The sequence below is a fragment of the Vipera berus genome, assembly GCF_964194415.1.
Source record: "Vipera berus genome assembly, chromosome: 11".
Classification (NCBI taxonomy): Eukaryota; Metazoa; Chordata; class Lepidosauria; order Squamata; family Viperidae; genus Vipera; species Vipera berus.
Genome location: NC_138214.1, coordinates 21,627,643 through 21,641,141, shown reverse-complemented (window position 1 = coordinate 21,641,141; position 13,499 = coordinate 21,627,643). Strand labels below are relative to the sequence as shown.

Genomic DNA, 13,499 nt, shown 5'->3' with positions numbered 1-13,499 from the left:
ATTTTTGTAAAACATGTTTCTCGTCCAAGCATTTAATTTAAGAAGCACATTTTTTTACTAAGATATAATAGGAACCTATTTAGCTATTGTCATTTATATTGTCCTCATAATATACAGCTTACCATTCTTTGAAATTTCAAATTTTAACACTATTTAGTCATGTTATATCAACTAAACTGAATTAGGGTATATAATATTTTTAATTTACTTTCATACTCAGAGTATGTCAAATATGTAATTGTAAACATACTTGGTATGGTAGGTGGTAAGACATCTCAGAAAACATGTACATGGATTTGGGACTCTTCCCTCTGACCATCTGCATGATGCCCTTCCAAATTGCTTAACACTCACCTCTCCTTATTATAAACAGTGTCGATTCATGCAGTTGTGGGTACAGTAGACCATGTACTGCTAAGCTTGTAAGCCGCCCTGAGTCTTCGGAGAAGGGCGGGATATAAATGGAATTAAAATAAATAAATAAATAAATGTTCAGAGCTGATATCAAAAATTGTCCGGGGGGGGGAATAGAACATACATATGTGGCTGTGCAAATATATATGCAATTAGTCTTGCATTGAAACTGTGATAGATCAGGATACAGTAGAAATGGAAAGGAGTAAAACTATTCTCACCTCAGTACTATAAATTGAATAAACAGTTAATGATGTCACCAACAATCTTGTTGAAGAAAAATAAGGCAGTATTAGTTTCCGGTAATGGGGTCTGCAGATAACTACCATCTTGGCTATTAGAACAGTAATTTTAAGATGGTCGAATCCAGAAAACGTCAGCAAAGATTTAGCTTCATTGACAATCAATCAAATGTATTAGTTGTGACTAATGTACTTTGGATCTAATTCATAATGCTGCTATTTAAAGGCATTTTAAAATAGTTTATATTGTGAGGAGCATATGCTTCACATTCTTTATATCGCAGTATGGGAAGGCTGGATGATAAACGCGAGTAATACACTAGTATTTGTCAATAGTATTTGTGTTTACTAAATAAAGATTTAATGAATAGAGAGTTCAGCTTCTCTGAAGTTCATTCCCATATCTGCATCTCCTTTCCTAGTTAATTAGCATTTTCTGAATGTCATTATGTCTTTACAGCAGTTAACATGGATTTTTATTTGAAACACCAAAACATTTTACTATCAGTATGACTTAGAATATGTGTCTCCTTTTGGAAGTCCAACTATTTGATATTACATGTTTTGAAACCTAAGCATAATTTGAGATGGTTTGCTTCTTTGTTCCACTTGATAAAAGCTACGTATGGAAAGTGTACGTTAAGACTAAATACAATAATTTAATCAGAAATTGAAACTGTCACATTTAATTAAAATGTTACAGAAAAAAACCTCAGCTTTTGTCAACATTTTTGTTTCTCTTTGGCTTTGCTTTCCATAGAAACCAAGGTCAAAATACATTGTAGGATTCCAGAAACATGGAATCAGGTCTACCAAAAAAAAAATTCTATAAATGAATCTAAATTTGGGGGTGGGGAACGATACGGGGTAACCTACTTAATATCAGGTAATCATTTCTAACCATTATTGTGTTGTTCATCATAACATTTAACATGCTGATTAATATAGAGCCTTGGTGGAGCAGTGGGCTAATGCCTCCTTAAGTAACACCAGCTGCCTGCAATTAGTGCAGGTTCGCATCCCACCAGGCTCAAGGTTGACTCAGCCTTCCATCCTTCCGAGGTAGGTAAAATGAGGACCCAGATTGTTGGGGGAAATAAGCTGACTTTGTAAAATGCCGCTTGGGGTGTGTGTGAAAGCCCTAATAAGCAGGCATATACATAGAATGAAGGCTACTGCTAAGCTTGTAAGCCGCCCTGAGTCTTCGGAGAAGGGCGGGATATAAATGGAATTAAAATTAAAAAAAATATATACCTGCACATCTTGTGATCTGACTGAGGAAAATTTATAAGTTATTCATGGTAGACTGGCAAGCTCAAAACTGTTAATTTGGACAGCAAAAATACGCAATGAGAAAAAGCATATAAAGGGCCCTTGGTGCTCTCTGAACTTGGTTGTTTTCTTGCAGATGTTTCATTACCCAAACTAGGTAACTTCAACAGCACTGATACTGCCTAGTTTGGGTAATGAAATGTTTGCAAGAAAACAACCAAGCTCAGAGAGCAGAAAGAACCCCTTATTTCAACCGTGAGCTACAAATATTCTTTATCAGAAAAAGCTTATTTGTATAGGGTTTGGTGAACTTTGAATCACGACCTATGTCAAGGTTGAAGTAAGTAAGCTCTCCTTGTTGCAACCCCTTTGGTTTCTTGCTAGCAGAGTTTCTTCAGATTTGCCTTGCTGCTGTTCTAGTTTGCTGACAAGTTTAATTCATTTATTTGGAGAAATCGAAATATTGTTGCTACAGCTTTGGAAAAAGGGTGGCTGTGATTAAATAGTTGTTTTCTTTTGTATTAAATTTCTCCTTACCATTCAATTTCATTGCAGAAAAGTGCTCCCTGAAGATTTATATTAGATTGGCATTTTTTTGTTTTTCATTTTATTAAGGGGAACCAATACAGTGGTAGATACCAATCTTGCTCTTTAGTCCAGAAATACGTCAGACTGAAAAAGACTGATGAAACTTGAGGAAAGTCCAAGAGTGTTTTTCAAACCAGTCTGTATGGTGAGGGGATTCTGTACTCAACCAATTCAGAAACATCTAGATGCATATTTGAAACTGGGTACACATAACTATTTCAGAGATTAGCAAAAACTATAGTTTTATTCAATAGGCTTTTGAGAGACACCTGTTTTTCTCAACTCCGGTTATTACTTACATATATCTGGGAAAACATTCAGCTGAGATACCTTGAAAACTATGGACAAGCCCTCTCAGTTTGCTCTTAATTTCTTTCACTGAAAATTAGTTATTGTGTTGAATGTGAGCCAAGAATCTGAAAAACATTACTACTACTACTACCACCACCATTATTATTATTATTGTTATTGTTATTATTATTATTATTATTATTATTATTATTATTATTATTATTATTATTATTATTAATTTATTCCACCTCAGGATGAGGTGGACTTCTTCTATTTTAAATTGTACCACTTGGACCAATCAGCACAGTCTTAGGTTCTAGTATGGTTGCCTTCAATTTAAGGCTTTTGCAATTGGTCTTTCCTGTGTCTTCTGTACCTTCTGCCCATGAGAAGGAAAGGACAAAGTTTGCCTTTATCATTATTGGGTTACTGCCGTCTGTTTTGAGGGGGAAGTGAGATTCCTTTGCAGAGGTCCCACTGGTCTTTGTGCTTTTTGTACTATGATGAAAACAAAAGGAGTTGACAGTCTGCAAGTACTCTTAAGCCAGGAAAGTGCTCAGGGAGTACAGGGGCTTCCTTTGGGCAGTGTTGATGGACCACTAATTGTCTGTCCATTATAAGGTGTGTCACAAAATGTGACTGGGCTTAATCTCCTTCAGGTTCCTAGCCACGGCTTCAAGTTTGTTATCTTGCACAATTCTAAAAAATAGCACTCAAGAACTGGCTTTTAAACTTTCTCTTTAAAATGATACTTCATATTGAAATATGCCTGATACAGGATCCTGATATTCAGCTAAAATTGCTGTAGTATAAAGATTGTTAGCACAATACTGAAGGGAGCAGAAAATGGAAGTTAGCACAGTGGTTGTATTAACAACAGCCACAGAAATTATAGCTAGTCCTTGACTTATGACCACAATTGAGCCCAAAATTTCCATTGTAAAGCAAGACAGTTGTTAAGTGAATTTTGCCCCTTTTATGATCTTCCTTGCTACAGTTGTTAAATGAATCACTGTATTTGTTAGGTTAGTAACGTGATTGTTAAGTGAATCTACCTTCCCCGTTCATTTTGTTTGTTAGAAGGTCGCAGCACGTGATCCCATGACTCTGGGACACTGCAGTTGTCGTAATGAATGCATGCTAGTTGCCAAGTGTCTGAATATTGATAACGTGGCCATGGGGATGCTGCAGTGGTCATAAGTGTGAAAAATGGTCATGTCACTTTTTTCAGTGACTTGTAACTTTGAACAGTCCCTAAACAAATGGTTGTAAGCCAAGGACTACTACTACTTCTATAGCAAACTGATCAGTTGATGGAATTTGAAAATGTTTAACAACTCATGCTTCCACAGACAGATTGATGCTATAGACCAATTCCATCGCTGATGGCCTTCCATTAATCTTGTTAAATTATTTTAATAATGCTTGATCTGCTTAATATAGTTGTATAATTACATTTATCATTTATTGTTTGTTATTGGTGAACCAATGGAATACACCCAATGGAATACACCTTTTTTGTTTTACTTCAAAGAATTGCCAAGAAAATGCTTTTAGAAGAAATCAAAGCCAATCTTTCCTCAGAGGAGGATGCTTCGTCTGATGAAGAATCCAGCGATGGGAAGAAAAAGAAAGAAAAGCGAGCAAAAAATATAAATAACAGTGGTAAGCACCTGATAGAAAAACAAATATTTTTAACGCATTTTCATATCAATGTGCCTTGTAACAGTTTCTCAATAACATACTATTTGCTTCTAAGTATAACCAGCCAAACCTTAAATGGTAAATGATGGCGAATCCATTATTAGGTTAGTTCCAAGATGTGGGGGTGGTTACTAGCTTGGCTGGCTTCATAAAAGGCTTGGAGGAACTCATAAAAATCATGGGAGTCAGTGGGACGGCCTTTGAAGCCTCTCTGCCTGGAAACGAACAGGCTTCCTTGTGCCACTGGTTGGCCAGACTGCTGGACTAGATAGAGCAGCATTCTCACCCATGTGGCACTCCTCAGGTTCTGAATAGGCCACTTAAACTTTGCCCTGAGGATTTTTATCTATCTGAAAATTAAATCTTTGGATTCAATGTTGCCTCTTCTCCTCAGCAGCATTTTTCTAGTTTTTAAGAGTATCCCTCCCCGAATGGATGGGGCCCAAATGTTCAGCTGGGTTGAGAGGTGGTCGTAGAAGGGTAACTAAAAAGCTATTTTACCACTTAAAAGTAACTTGCTTATTTAATAACATTAGTAAAAATAATGATTTGTTTGTGCTTGTTCTCGAGACTGCTATAATGCAGTTAATTCGTTATTATATTTATATAAATCTGATATTGATATAAGCTTAAAAAAATTGTGCATGTAAGTCTTTCTTATGTTTTTTGTTTTCCTGCAGCAGGAGAGAATGAACAAGAAGATGACTTTGACTCGGATTCAGATGCTGAAGAGGCCAAGAAGCCTAGATACAGGCACCGTTTGTTAAGACACAAATTAACAATGAGTGACGGAGAGTCCCAGGAAGAGAAAAAGGGAAAATCTAAAGAGGCAAAAGAAGTTAAACGCAGAAATAGGAGGAAGGGTATTACGTTTGTTTATGTTGATGTGTGTGCAGACTAACAAGAACTCTGTTGGCTTAATTATTTTATTACACATTTACTGTTAATGATGCATAATGAAATCCCCCTCACTTTTTCACAGCTGCTTTAAATGCCCAAGGCATTGGATATGTCTAGAATTTCTTTAGTCACTAAATCTTATCCTTGTTTTCCTATTTCATTAAAAAAAACACTTATGTGAAGTGGATAGTTTACATGTGGTCCTCACTTCGTGACTATTCGTTCAGTGAACATTTGAAGATACAATGGCACTGATCAAATGGTAGTTATGATAGATAGTCCTCAAAGTTATGGCCATTGCAGTGCCCCTATAGTCATGTGCCAACATTTGAGTTTGGGGCAGCCTGTCCAGATTTATTTATTTATTTATTTTTATTTTATTACATTTATATACCGCCCTTTCCCGGAGGACTCAGGGCGGTTTACAGGGTAATTAAAAACCAAAAATACAAAAGTTAAAAAACCAAGTTTAAAAAAGATTAAATTTATCCCTGTATAAATAAAACCCCAATTAAAATAAATTAATCCTCAGCCTGGGCCAGAGAGCTCGAAGAGCCAGGTCTTCAGGCCCCGGCGGAATGAACGGAGGTCGGGGGCAGTCCTCAGCTCCACTGGCAGCTGGTTCCAAAGGGCAGGCGCCCCCACTGAGAAGGCCCTATCCCTGGGTGTTACCTGCCGGCAATCTCTTACCGGTGGCACCCTGAGAAGACAACTGCAGCCCCCTCCCTTATGGCTTTCCCCGCCCTGGCTGATGAGAGGCTTGGGGAATTCTGATGAGCAAGATTGCAACTGACAGGTCTGGTGACACCAATTCCATTTTGGCTGCTCCAACTTGCACACTTAATAGTTTAGACAGAATAGTTATATTTATATATAGACGGCTCAGGGAGGCTTTTTTTAAAAGTAAATCTGATCAAAGCCAGCATGAAGCATAAGTAGGCATCATCCTGTGTCAAAGATTCTGTCAAAGATATATTTTGTCCTCTTCTCAGTCTTCTAATAATTCATAACATCCTCATTTGGAATCTGTGCTGTTTTTGAGACCTTGCCTTCCTCTTTCTGCATCACTAAGAAATAAACCATAATGACTCGTAGAAGGGATTGTTAATGGCAATCAACTCTGTAAGAAGGGTATCAAAAGTATCACTCCTTTCAGTCAGTGATTCTCTCTTTTATCTACCTGTGAGCAAAAAATATTCCAGGAACAAAATATTCTGAAGAAGTCCAGAATGTTCAGTTTCTCCTAAGGACTATGCCAATTTGGCTGTTCTGGAGGTGGGCTAATAGTTTTATAGAAGTTCATCTTTTAAAGCAGGAGGAATCTTTCAAACTAGAGTCTAGAATTTGAAAACTGCCAGAGTAATGAGGTTGGGTACAGAGATAGAATGTTGCAGAATCTGGCTTTCTCCATAATCATAATCATAATCATAATCGTAAAGTTGGAAGGGACCTTGGAGGTCATCTAGTCCAACCCCCTGCTCAGGCAGGATTTGATCATACCTGATCAAATATATCATCAACTTTTCCCTTTTATCTCTAAAGTTAGTTAATTATTTTTTATTAGAATAAAAGGTTGTATTCTTTTTTTTCTTCTTAGCCCTTTTAATAAGCCAAGACAGTAGAGAGCACATTATAAGTAATAATAATAACAACAATAATAATAATAAAGTTGGAAGGGTCCTTGGAGGTCATCTAGTCCAATCCCCTGCTCAGGCAGGAAACCCTATACCATTTCAGGCAAATGGCTGTCCAGTCTCTTCTTAAAAACCTCCAGTGTTGGAGCATTCAGAGCTTCTGGAGGCAGGTTGTTCCACTGGTTAATTGTTCTAACTGTCAGGAAGTTTCTCCTTAGTTCTAGGTTGCTTCTCTCCTTGACTAGTTTCCATCCGTTGCTTCTTGTCCTGCCTTCAGATGCTTTGGGGAATAGCTTGACTCCCTCTTCTTTGTGGCAGCCCCTGACTTATTGGAACACTGCTATCATGTCACCCCTCGCCCTTCTCTTCATTAAACTAGACATACCCAATTCCAGCAACCGTTCCCTATATGTTTTAGCCTCCAGTCCCCCGATCATCTTTGTTGTTCTTCTCTCAACATCTTTTTTACATCATGGTGACCAAAACTGGATGCAGTATTCCAAGTGTGGCCTTACCAAGGCATTGTAAAGTGGCATTAGTACTTCACGTGATCTTGATTCTAAGTTGTTTTTAAATGTGTCTGAGAAGGCATTTGGAAGAAATGTATTACTGCAGATTTTTCTTGCCACGTGGGAATCAGGCTAATTATTTCCAACCATTCAGTTTGATTACCTAACTTCATTGGGTGCCTCTCTACAATACCAAAAAGATTTGTTGTTCTTGTCCTTACAGATTAACAGACAAGCTTTCATGCACAACAGCTTACATCTGATGCAACTCACAAAAGCTAATGCTTTGTTGTAAGATTTGCCAGTCTGCAAAGATAGTACCAGACTCTCTCTGATTGTTGGCTCCCATGTCTCTCCACCTATATTGTTATCCTTGTGTGAATAAGCATCCAAGAGCACGTCCTAAGGATGAGTTTCTTTTGTCTTAAGACAGCAGCTCTCTTGTACTCCTGATTAGATAGTCACTTTTCTCTCCTTCTGTTGGGATCCTCAGTTTCAGAATAGCCTTATCTTAGCCCTTGGGACAGAATTGGAGACAGGTGCTACTAAGACTTTAATATTAGAAAAGAGATTTAAAATGTTGGGACTTTTCACTTTGGAAGAGTTGGAAGATAGAATCCATTGTTGGATGGCTAAAATGGAAACAAATCTTCATAAAAAAATTACCAATCTTTCATTTTATTCGTATATTTTGAAAAAGTATTAATATTAGCACTCATTAATAATAGTTCTCAGACAACATTGTATATCAAAACTGCAAGACATTTCAGATGCAAACATTTTAGTTTCTGTGTCAAACTTGAAATGAGCTGTCCTGCTTTACCAGAAGCATCGCACTGCTCTTCTAAAAACTCTAGAAGTATTTAAATGAGAAATATTGGATTCAGAATGCTTCTGGGATTAATCAAACAGTTGCAACACTGAGCTGGATTACATTAGTTTTCAAACCTAGAAATTTTACATTCAAATCATTATGTAAATCACAATTGTATATCAGTTTTTGCCTAGTTTTTCACTTATATTGTTTTACTACACGTTTATTGCTCATTACTGTTTTAAGACCTGAGAGACCAAGTTAGGGACAGATCATCTTGAAGAAAATCTGTGTGGTTGGCTAAAAGTCAACAACAACTTGATGGCACATAATTATTGCAAATCAAATTTACAAATAACATAATTATTTAAATAGGATTTGTTTTACTAGGCAGTTTTTTATGACAGGTTTGCATTTCTTACATGATAACAGGAGATAGTTTTCATTCATTTCATAGTTTCTTGCTATCTTGCTGTTACTTTGGGTTTCTATTTAATTGTGCTAACTGAAAATGTACAATTTCTTGATACTTTTTAAATTATTTAATCTTAAAGTCAGCAGTGAGGATTCGGGTAATTCAGAAGCCAATGAATCTGGAATTAGCGAAGAAGTGAGTGAATCTGAAGATGATCAACGTCCTAGAACGAGGTAGCGTATTTTTTTTTTATGGAAGTCCTAGGTCATATTTTGTTAGTGTTAATAATTTTGAAGAAAGACCTCTGCCGAGATCAGTAAAGATAAAATTACAGAGCAATTCCCAACCCAGAAATTTCAAGTTTTTTTTAACTTGCTCTAGCCATTAAAACCTGAACACCAAATTCAGATTTATAATACTGCTTTTTGAAGAGAAAGAAACAAAAAATCTGTTTACTATCTGGAATGCTTTGGAATTATCATGTTTTTTCTACAAATCCGGTTTCCTAAAATCCAGGCATTTTTGTTTTTTTCTTTTATTAAAAAAGATAAGCATCTGGGATACTTCTGTGGTTTTTCCTGGTTTCACATATTGCAGAAAGCATGGAACCAGTGTGGTTTGTTTTGTTTTTGGCTTGGGGTGTCACAATATGGTTTGTAAATCATGCTTTATGCTAGTTATGCAGATCAGCCAATCAAGCAGTAAACCACCATTAAAGCGTAACTCAACCCAATGTGAAAATCCCCCAACTGCATTCCTTCATTCTGAAATATCAATACAGAAGAAACAAGAGTTAAGTGGATCATAAAGAGGGAAAAACTGCACCCACATTTTCTTAAATAGTTTAGATTGACTTGATTAGGAATAATGTATATATAATCTTGGAGGAAAATAAGAAAAAAAATGGTCAGTACAGTTGGCTAAGAATAATTTTTTTTAGAACAGTACGCCTTCATTTTTTAGATCCGCCAAGAAAGCAGAATTAGAAGAAAATCAGAGGAGTTATAAACAGAAGAAGAAAAGGCGACGTATAAAAGTCCAGGAAGATTCATCTAGCGAAAACAAGGTATTGCCTGGTTAGGCCAGCCTTTTTTTGTTTTTGTTTTGTTTTTGTCTCCAAATCTCCATGATTTTAAAAATCTGTTACAGATACCTTCCCAACTACAATAAAATGTTTCTGAAACTAAAGAAACTTTCCAAACAACTTTGATATGGCAACTGTCAGCCTTGCAAGATAGTGCAGACAGGAAGCATGCCCAGATGAACTAAATATACTTCATTGTAAGCTTATATTAATAGAATCTTGCAAATCTGAAAATACATTTCGTCCCCATCACATTTAATGCTCAGTAAATCTTTACTACATCACTTTTACTTACAGTCTGAGATGTTTCCCATACCCATATCCTTCTATGGGCTAGATTGCCAGGGTGTTCCCCTAGCTGTGGGACTATTTCCAAGGTCATTCCCACATACCATTCCAACATAAGAATAGATGTTCTAGTTTAATTCTAACTCAAGTATTATGACCCATTCTATTCACAAAACTGGAATAGATTTAGAGAAGAATAACAAGATTGATCAGGGAAGTATAAATTAAGGCCCCTGAGAAAGAGTAGTTAGAAGCTTAGTTTTGAGAAAAATGAGTGATAGGGAGATGATTGCATTCTTTAAAAGGAGACCAAGGCCTCATCTTTGTCAGCCCAGAATGCATATGATAGATAGATGATAGATAGATAGATAGATAGATAGATAGATAGATAGATAGATAGATAGATAGATAGATGATAGATAGATGATAGATAGATAGATAGATAGATAGATAGATGATAGATAGATAGATAGATAGATAACCTTTATTGTCATTTTTTACTGCTTGCTCTCAAAGTGTACACATACATAACACACATTTAAACATACCATATACAACATACGTATATAGACTTATACCCTTACATATAAGCAACATATAAATATAATCACTGTCCATCTTGAATACATAACAGAAGGCAAAAGCTTTAGAGTTCACAAGGTTAATACTGTATGGCACAAAACTGACTGAATCTGGATGTTCTGCTTCGGATACGACGAAGCCTCCTCCCAGAAGGTAACAAAGAAAACAGGTCATGAAGAGGGTGTGTAGCATCCCAGACAATATTACGGACCCTACTCAAGCAACGCTTATATGCTATGTCCTGATAGAATAAAGGGACTTAGTTTTTAAGAAGTTTGTCTAAGGGAAAAACTCCCTGATTGTGTTTTTTTTTAAAAAGTTAAGATGGCCTTCCCTTCACTAGATATACTCAAGGGGCAACTGAACAATGTATCAGTCAGGAATGCTTAAATTTGGACACAATGGCTAAATGGCCCCTTCCAGTGTTGAGGTTCTGTGTTTGCTGTTTAAATATGAAACAGTCCTAAATAGTACTAAACTCCGAGTAAGCTTTTATATCATACAAAGCAACTGTTACATCCTATTCTCTGATGTTAGCATACTCATTCTCAATAGGTTTACTTTGGATTGGACAAATCATTCCAAAATCACACCAAATCTCACTTCATTGTGTGACAGTCATGGCATTTTTAAAATAAAATTCAAAAATTTGCACCTATTGTTCTTGTACTTTGCCTCCTGTGTGATTTATAATACAGTAAAGGGCTTTGGAAATATAGGAAATCTCAAATCCAGTTGAGATATAATGGAAAGGAAATAGAAATTAGTCCTTGAGACTAATTTATACACATGGGAAATGCTTACTGTACTATCTCAGTGCAAGTGATAACCTATACGCCCTGCCTAGAAAAGTTGCATTGTGCAGTTTGGTTAGCCAGTATTTGTATTAGGAGTTATTAAACAATAAAAGGCAATAACAATCAATTGTTAAGCTTGTTGAAAGAGTGTTTTGTGTTTTATTTGAAATCATGTTGAGAATATATCTTTCTTGAATTTTTACAGAGTAATACTGAAGATGACGATAATGATGATTCTAAATCTCCTGGAAAAGGGAGGAAAAAAATAAGGAAGATTATTAAAGACGATAAACTCAGAACAGAAACGCAAAATGCATTGAAAGAAGAAGAGGAGAGAAGAAAACGAATTGCGGAAAGGGAGCGTGAAAGAGAGAAGCTCAGAGAAGTATTTATATTTTTTAAATTGGGATATTACCAGGATTTTTAAACAAGTATTTTGAGGAAAAGTAAAACTCTAAAATTTCTTAAAGAGAATTTTAATAGACATATATCTAATAGTCAGTGCTTTATGTAATTTTACTTTTGAAAGCATTTTTCTTGAACATGATTCTTTTAAGTGTTTTCATTGCAAAAGTGTTTGAAAATAGAATTGCTTTTGTTAAATTGACATATAAGACATATATGCAGAACCCTGATTTTCTCTTACCAGATATATTCATTTGGGACTCTTGCCCTGCTTTCATATTTAATACTAATTTTTTGCTTTCCTTACTGTAGTTTTAACAGCAGTAAATTGTCATGACTATTGTGGTTGGAATGAAAGGCAAGGCCCACACTTCAGAAAGCTGTGGCTGGATTTAGCTGAAAGCATGTGAATAATTACCCTGAGCTTAAAAGCTTTTAAAGCCTTTTTATACCATTTGGTTACATGAGGTTTACATTATATTATTCTTTTTTATCTTTTATTTTGTCAAAGATATTTTTTTAAAGTTACATTACATCAGTGTTATGAGAACTCCCCAGCCAGCACGGTTGACTGGAGAATTCTGGGAGTTGAAGTTCACACATCTTAAAGTTGACACATTTATTTTATTTATTTTATTACATTTATATACCACCCTTTCCCGAAGGACTCAGGGCGGTTTACAGGGTAATTAAAAACCAAAATACAAAAGTTAAAAACAAGTTTAAAAAATAAATAAATTTGAAGAAAGACTATATTAGATTGAAATAGATATGCTCATATGTTGCTTTTAAGAACTAATCAGGTGACAGTGTAGCATTTTAAGAACTAATATAAGAATCAGATAATGATAATAGTAGAGGTTGATAAAAATCACCAAATTAGCAAAAATTTCTAACTACAGGAAGTCCTCCTTTAGGGATCTTTCACAGCTACAGCAGTGATGAAAAAGAAAGGAACTTCACGACAAATCCTTGCATTTACGACTTTCATAGGTCTGTAGTTCAAAGAAAGCTGAAATAAGATCATAAGCAAAGTCCCGGTTTCAGTTAACAATCACCACTTTATGACTGAGTTGCTGGTCCTAATTGTCATCACTAAATAAGGATTACCTGTAATTTGAAGCATCCATTCTGCTAGTATGAGAAAAACTATAAAAGGTGGCAATGCACATTAGACTTCTTGGTCAGACTGATAACATGCTAGCATATTTACTACAGGTAGCAACCTTAATTGGGACTGGCAACTTTGTTGCTAAGCATTGTGTATATTAAGTGAAATATCAGACTTACAATGTTGGTTCTGCTGCAGTTGTTAAGTGAATCACCTGTGGTCGTTAAGTGAGATACCACATGACCATGACTTGCAATTTTACTGCCAGCTTCTCCATTGACTTTGCTTATTGGAAGCCAGCTGTGAATTTCACAAATGTGCTACATCATAAATATGTGCCAGTTGTGAATACTGAAGTTCACCAGTACTGTATAGCCCCCAAGCAGCCTTTATTTTTGAGATGAAAATGTTAAGAGATTCAGGAACAAATGTTTTTCAAAGCAAATATC

At 35.8% G+C, this 13,499-nt stretch overlaps 1 protein-coding gene across 3 annotated transcripts in view; it reads left to right on the top strand.

Annotated features, from left to right (window-relative positions):
• ATRX (ATRX chromatin remodeler) overlaps positions 1 to 13,499 on the top strand; it is a 118,964-nt gene that overhangs the window by 61,553 nt on the left and 43,912 nt on the right. For all 3 annotated transcript variants that reach the window (XM_081336832.1, XM_081336831.1, XM_081336833.1), the window contains 5 exons: positions 4,342 to 4,472; positions 5,192 to 5,374; positions 8,923 to 9,016; positions 9,747 to 9,849; positions 11,740 to 11,919. In XM_081336832.1, the coding sequence (XP_081192958.1) occupies positions 4,342 to 4,472; positions 5,192 to 5,374; positions 8,923 to 9,016; positions 9,747 to 9,849; positions 11,740 to 11,919 (691 nt within the window). The remainder of the gene's footprint in view (positions 1 to 4,341; positions 4,473 to 5,191; positions 5,375 to 8,922; positions 9,017 to 9,746; positions 9,850 to 11,739; positions 11,920 to 13,499) is intronic.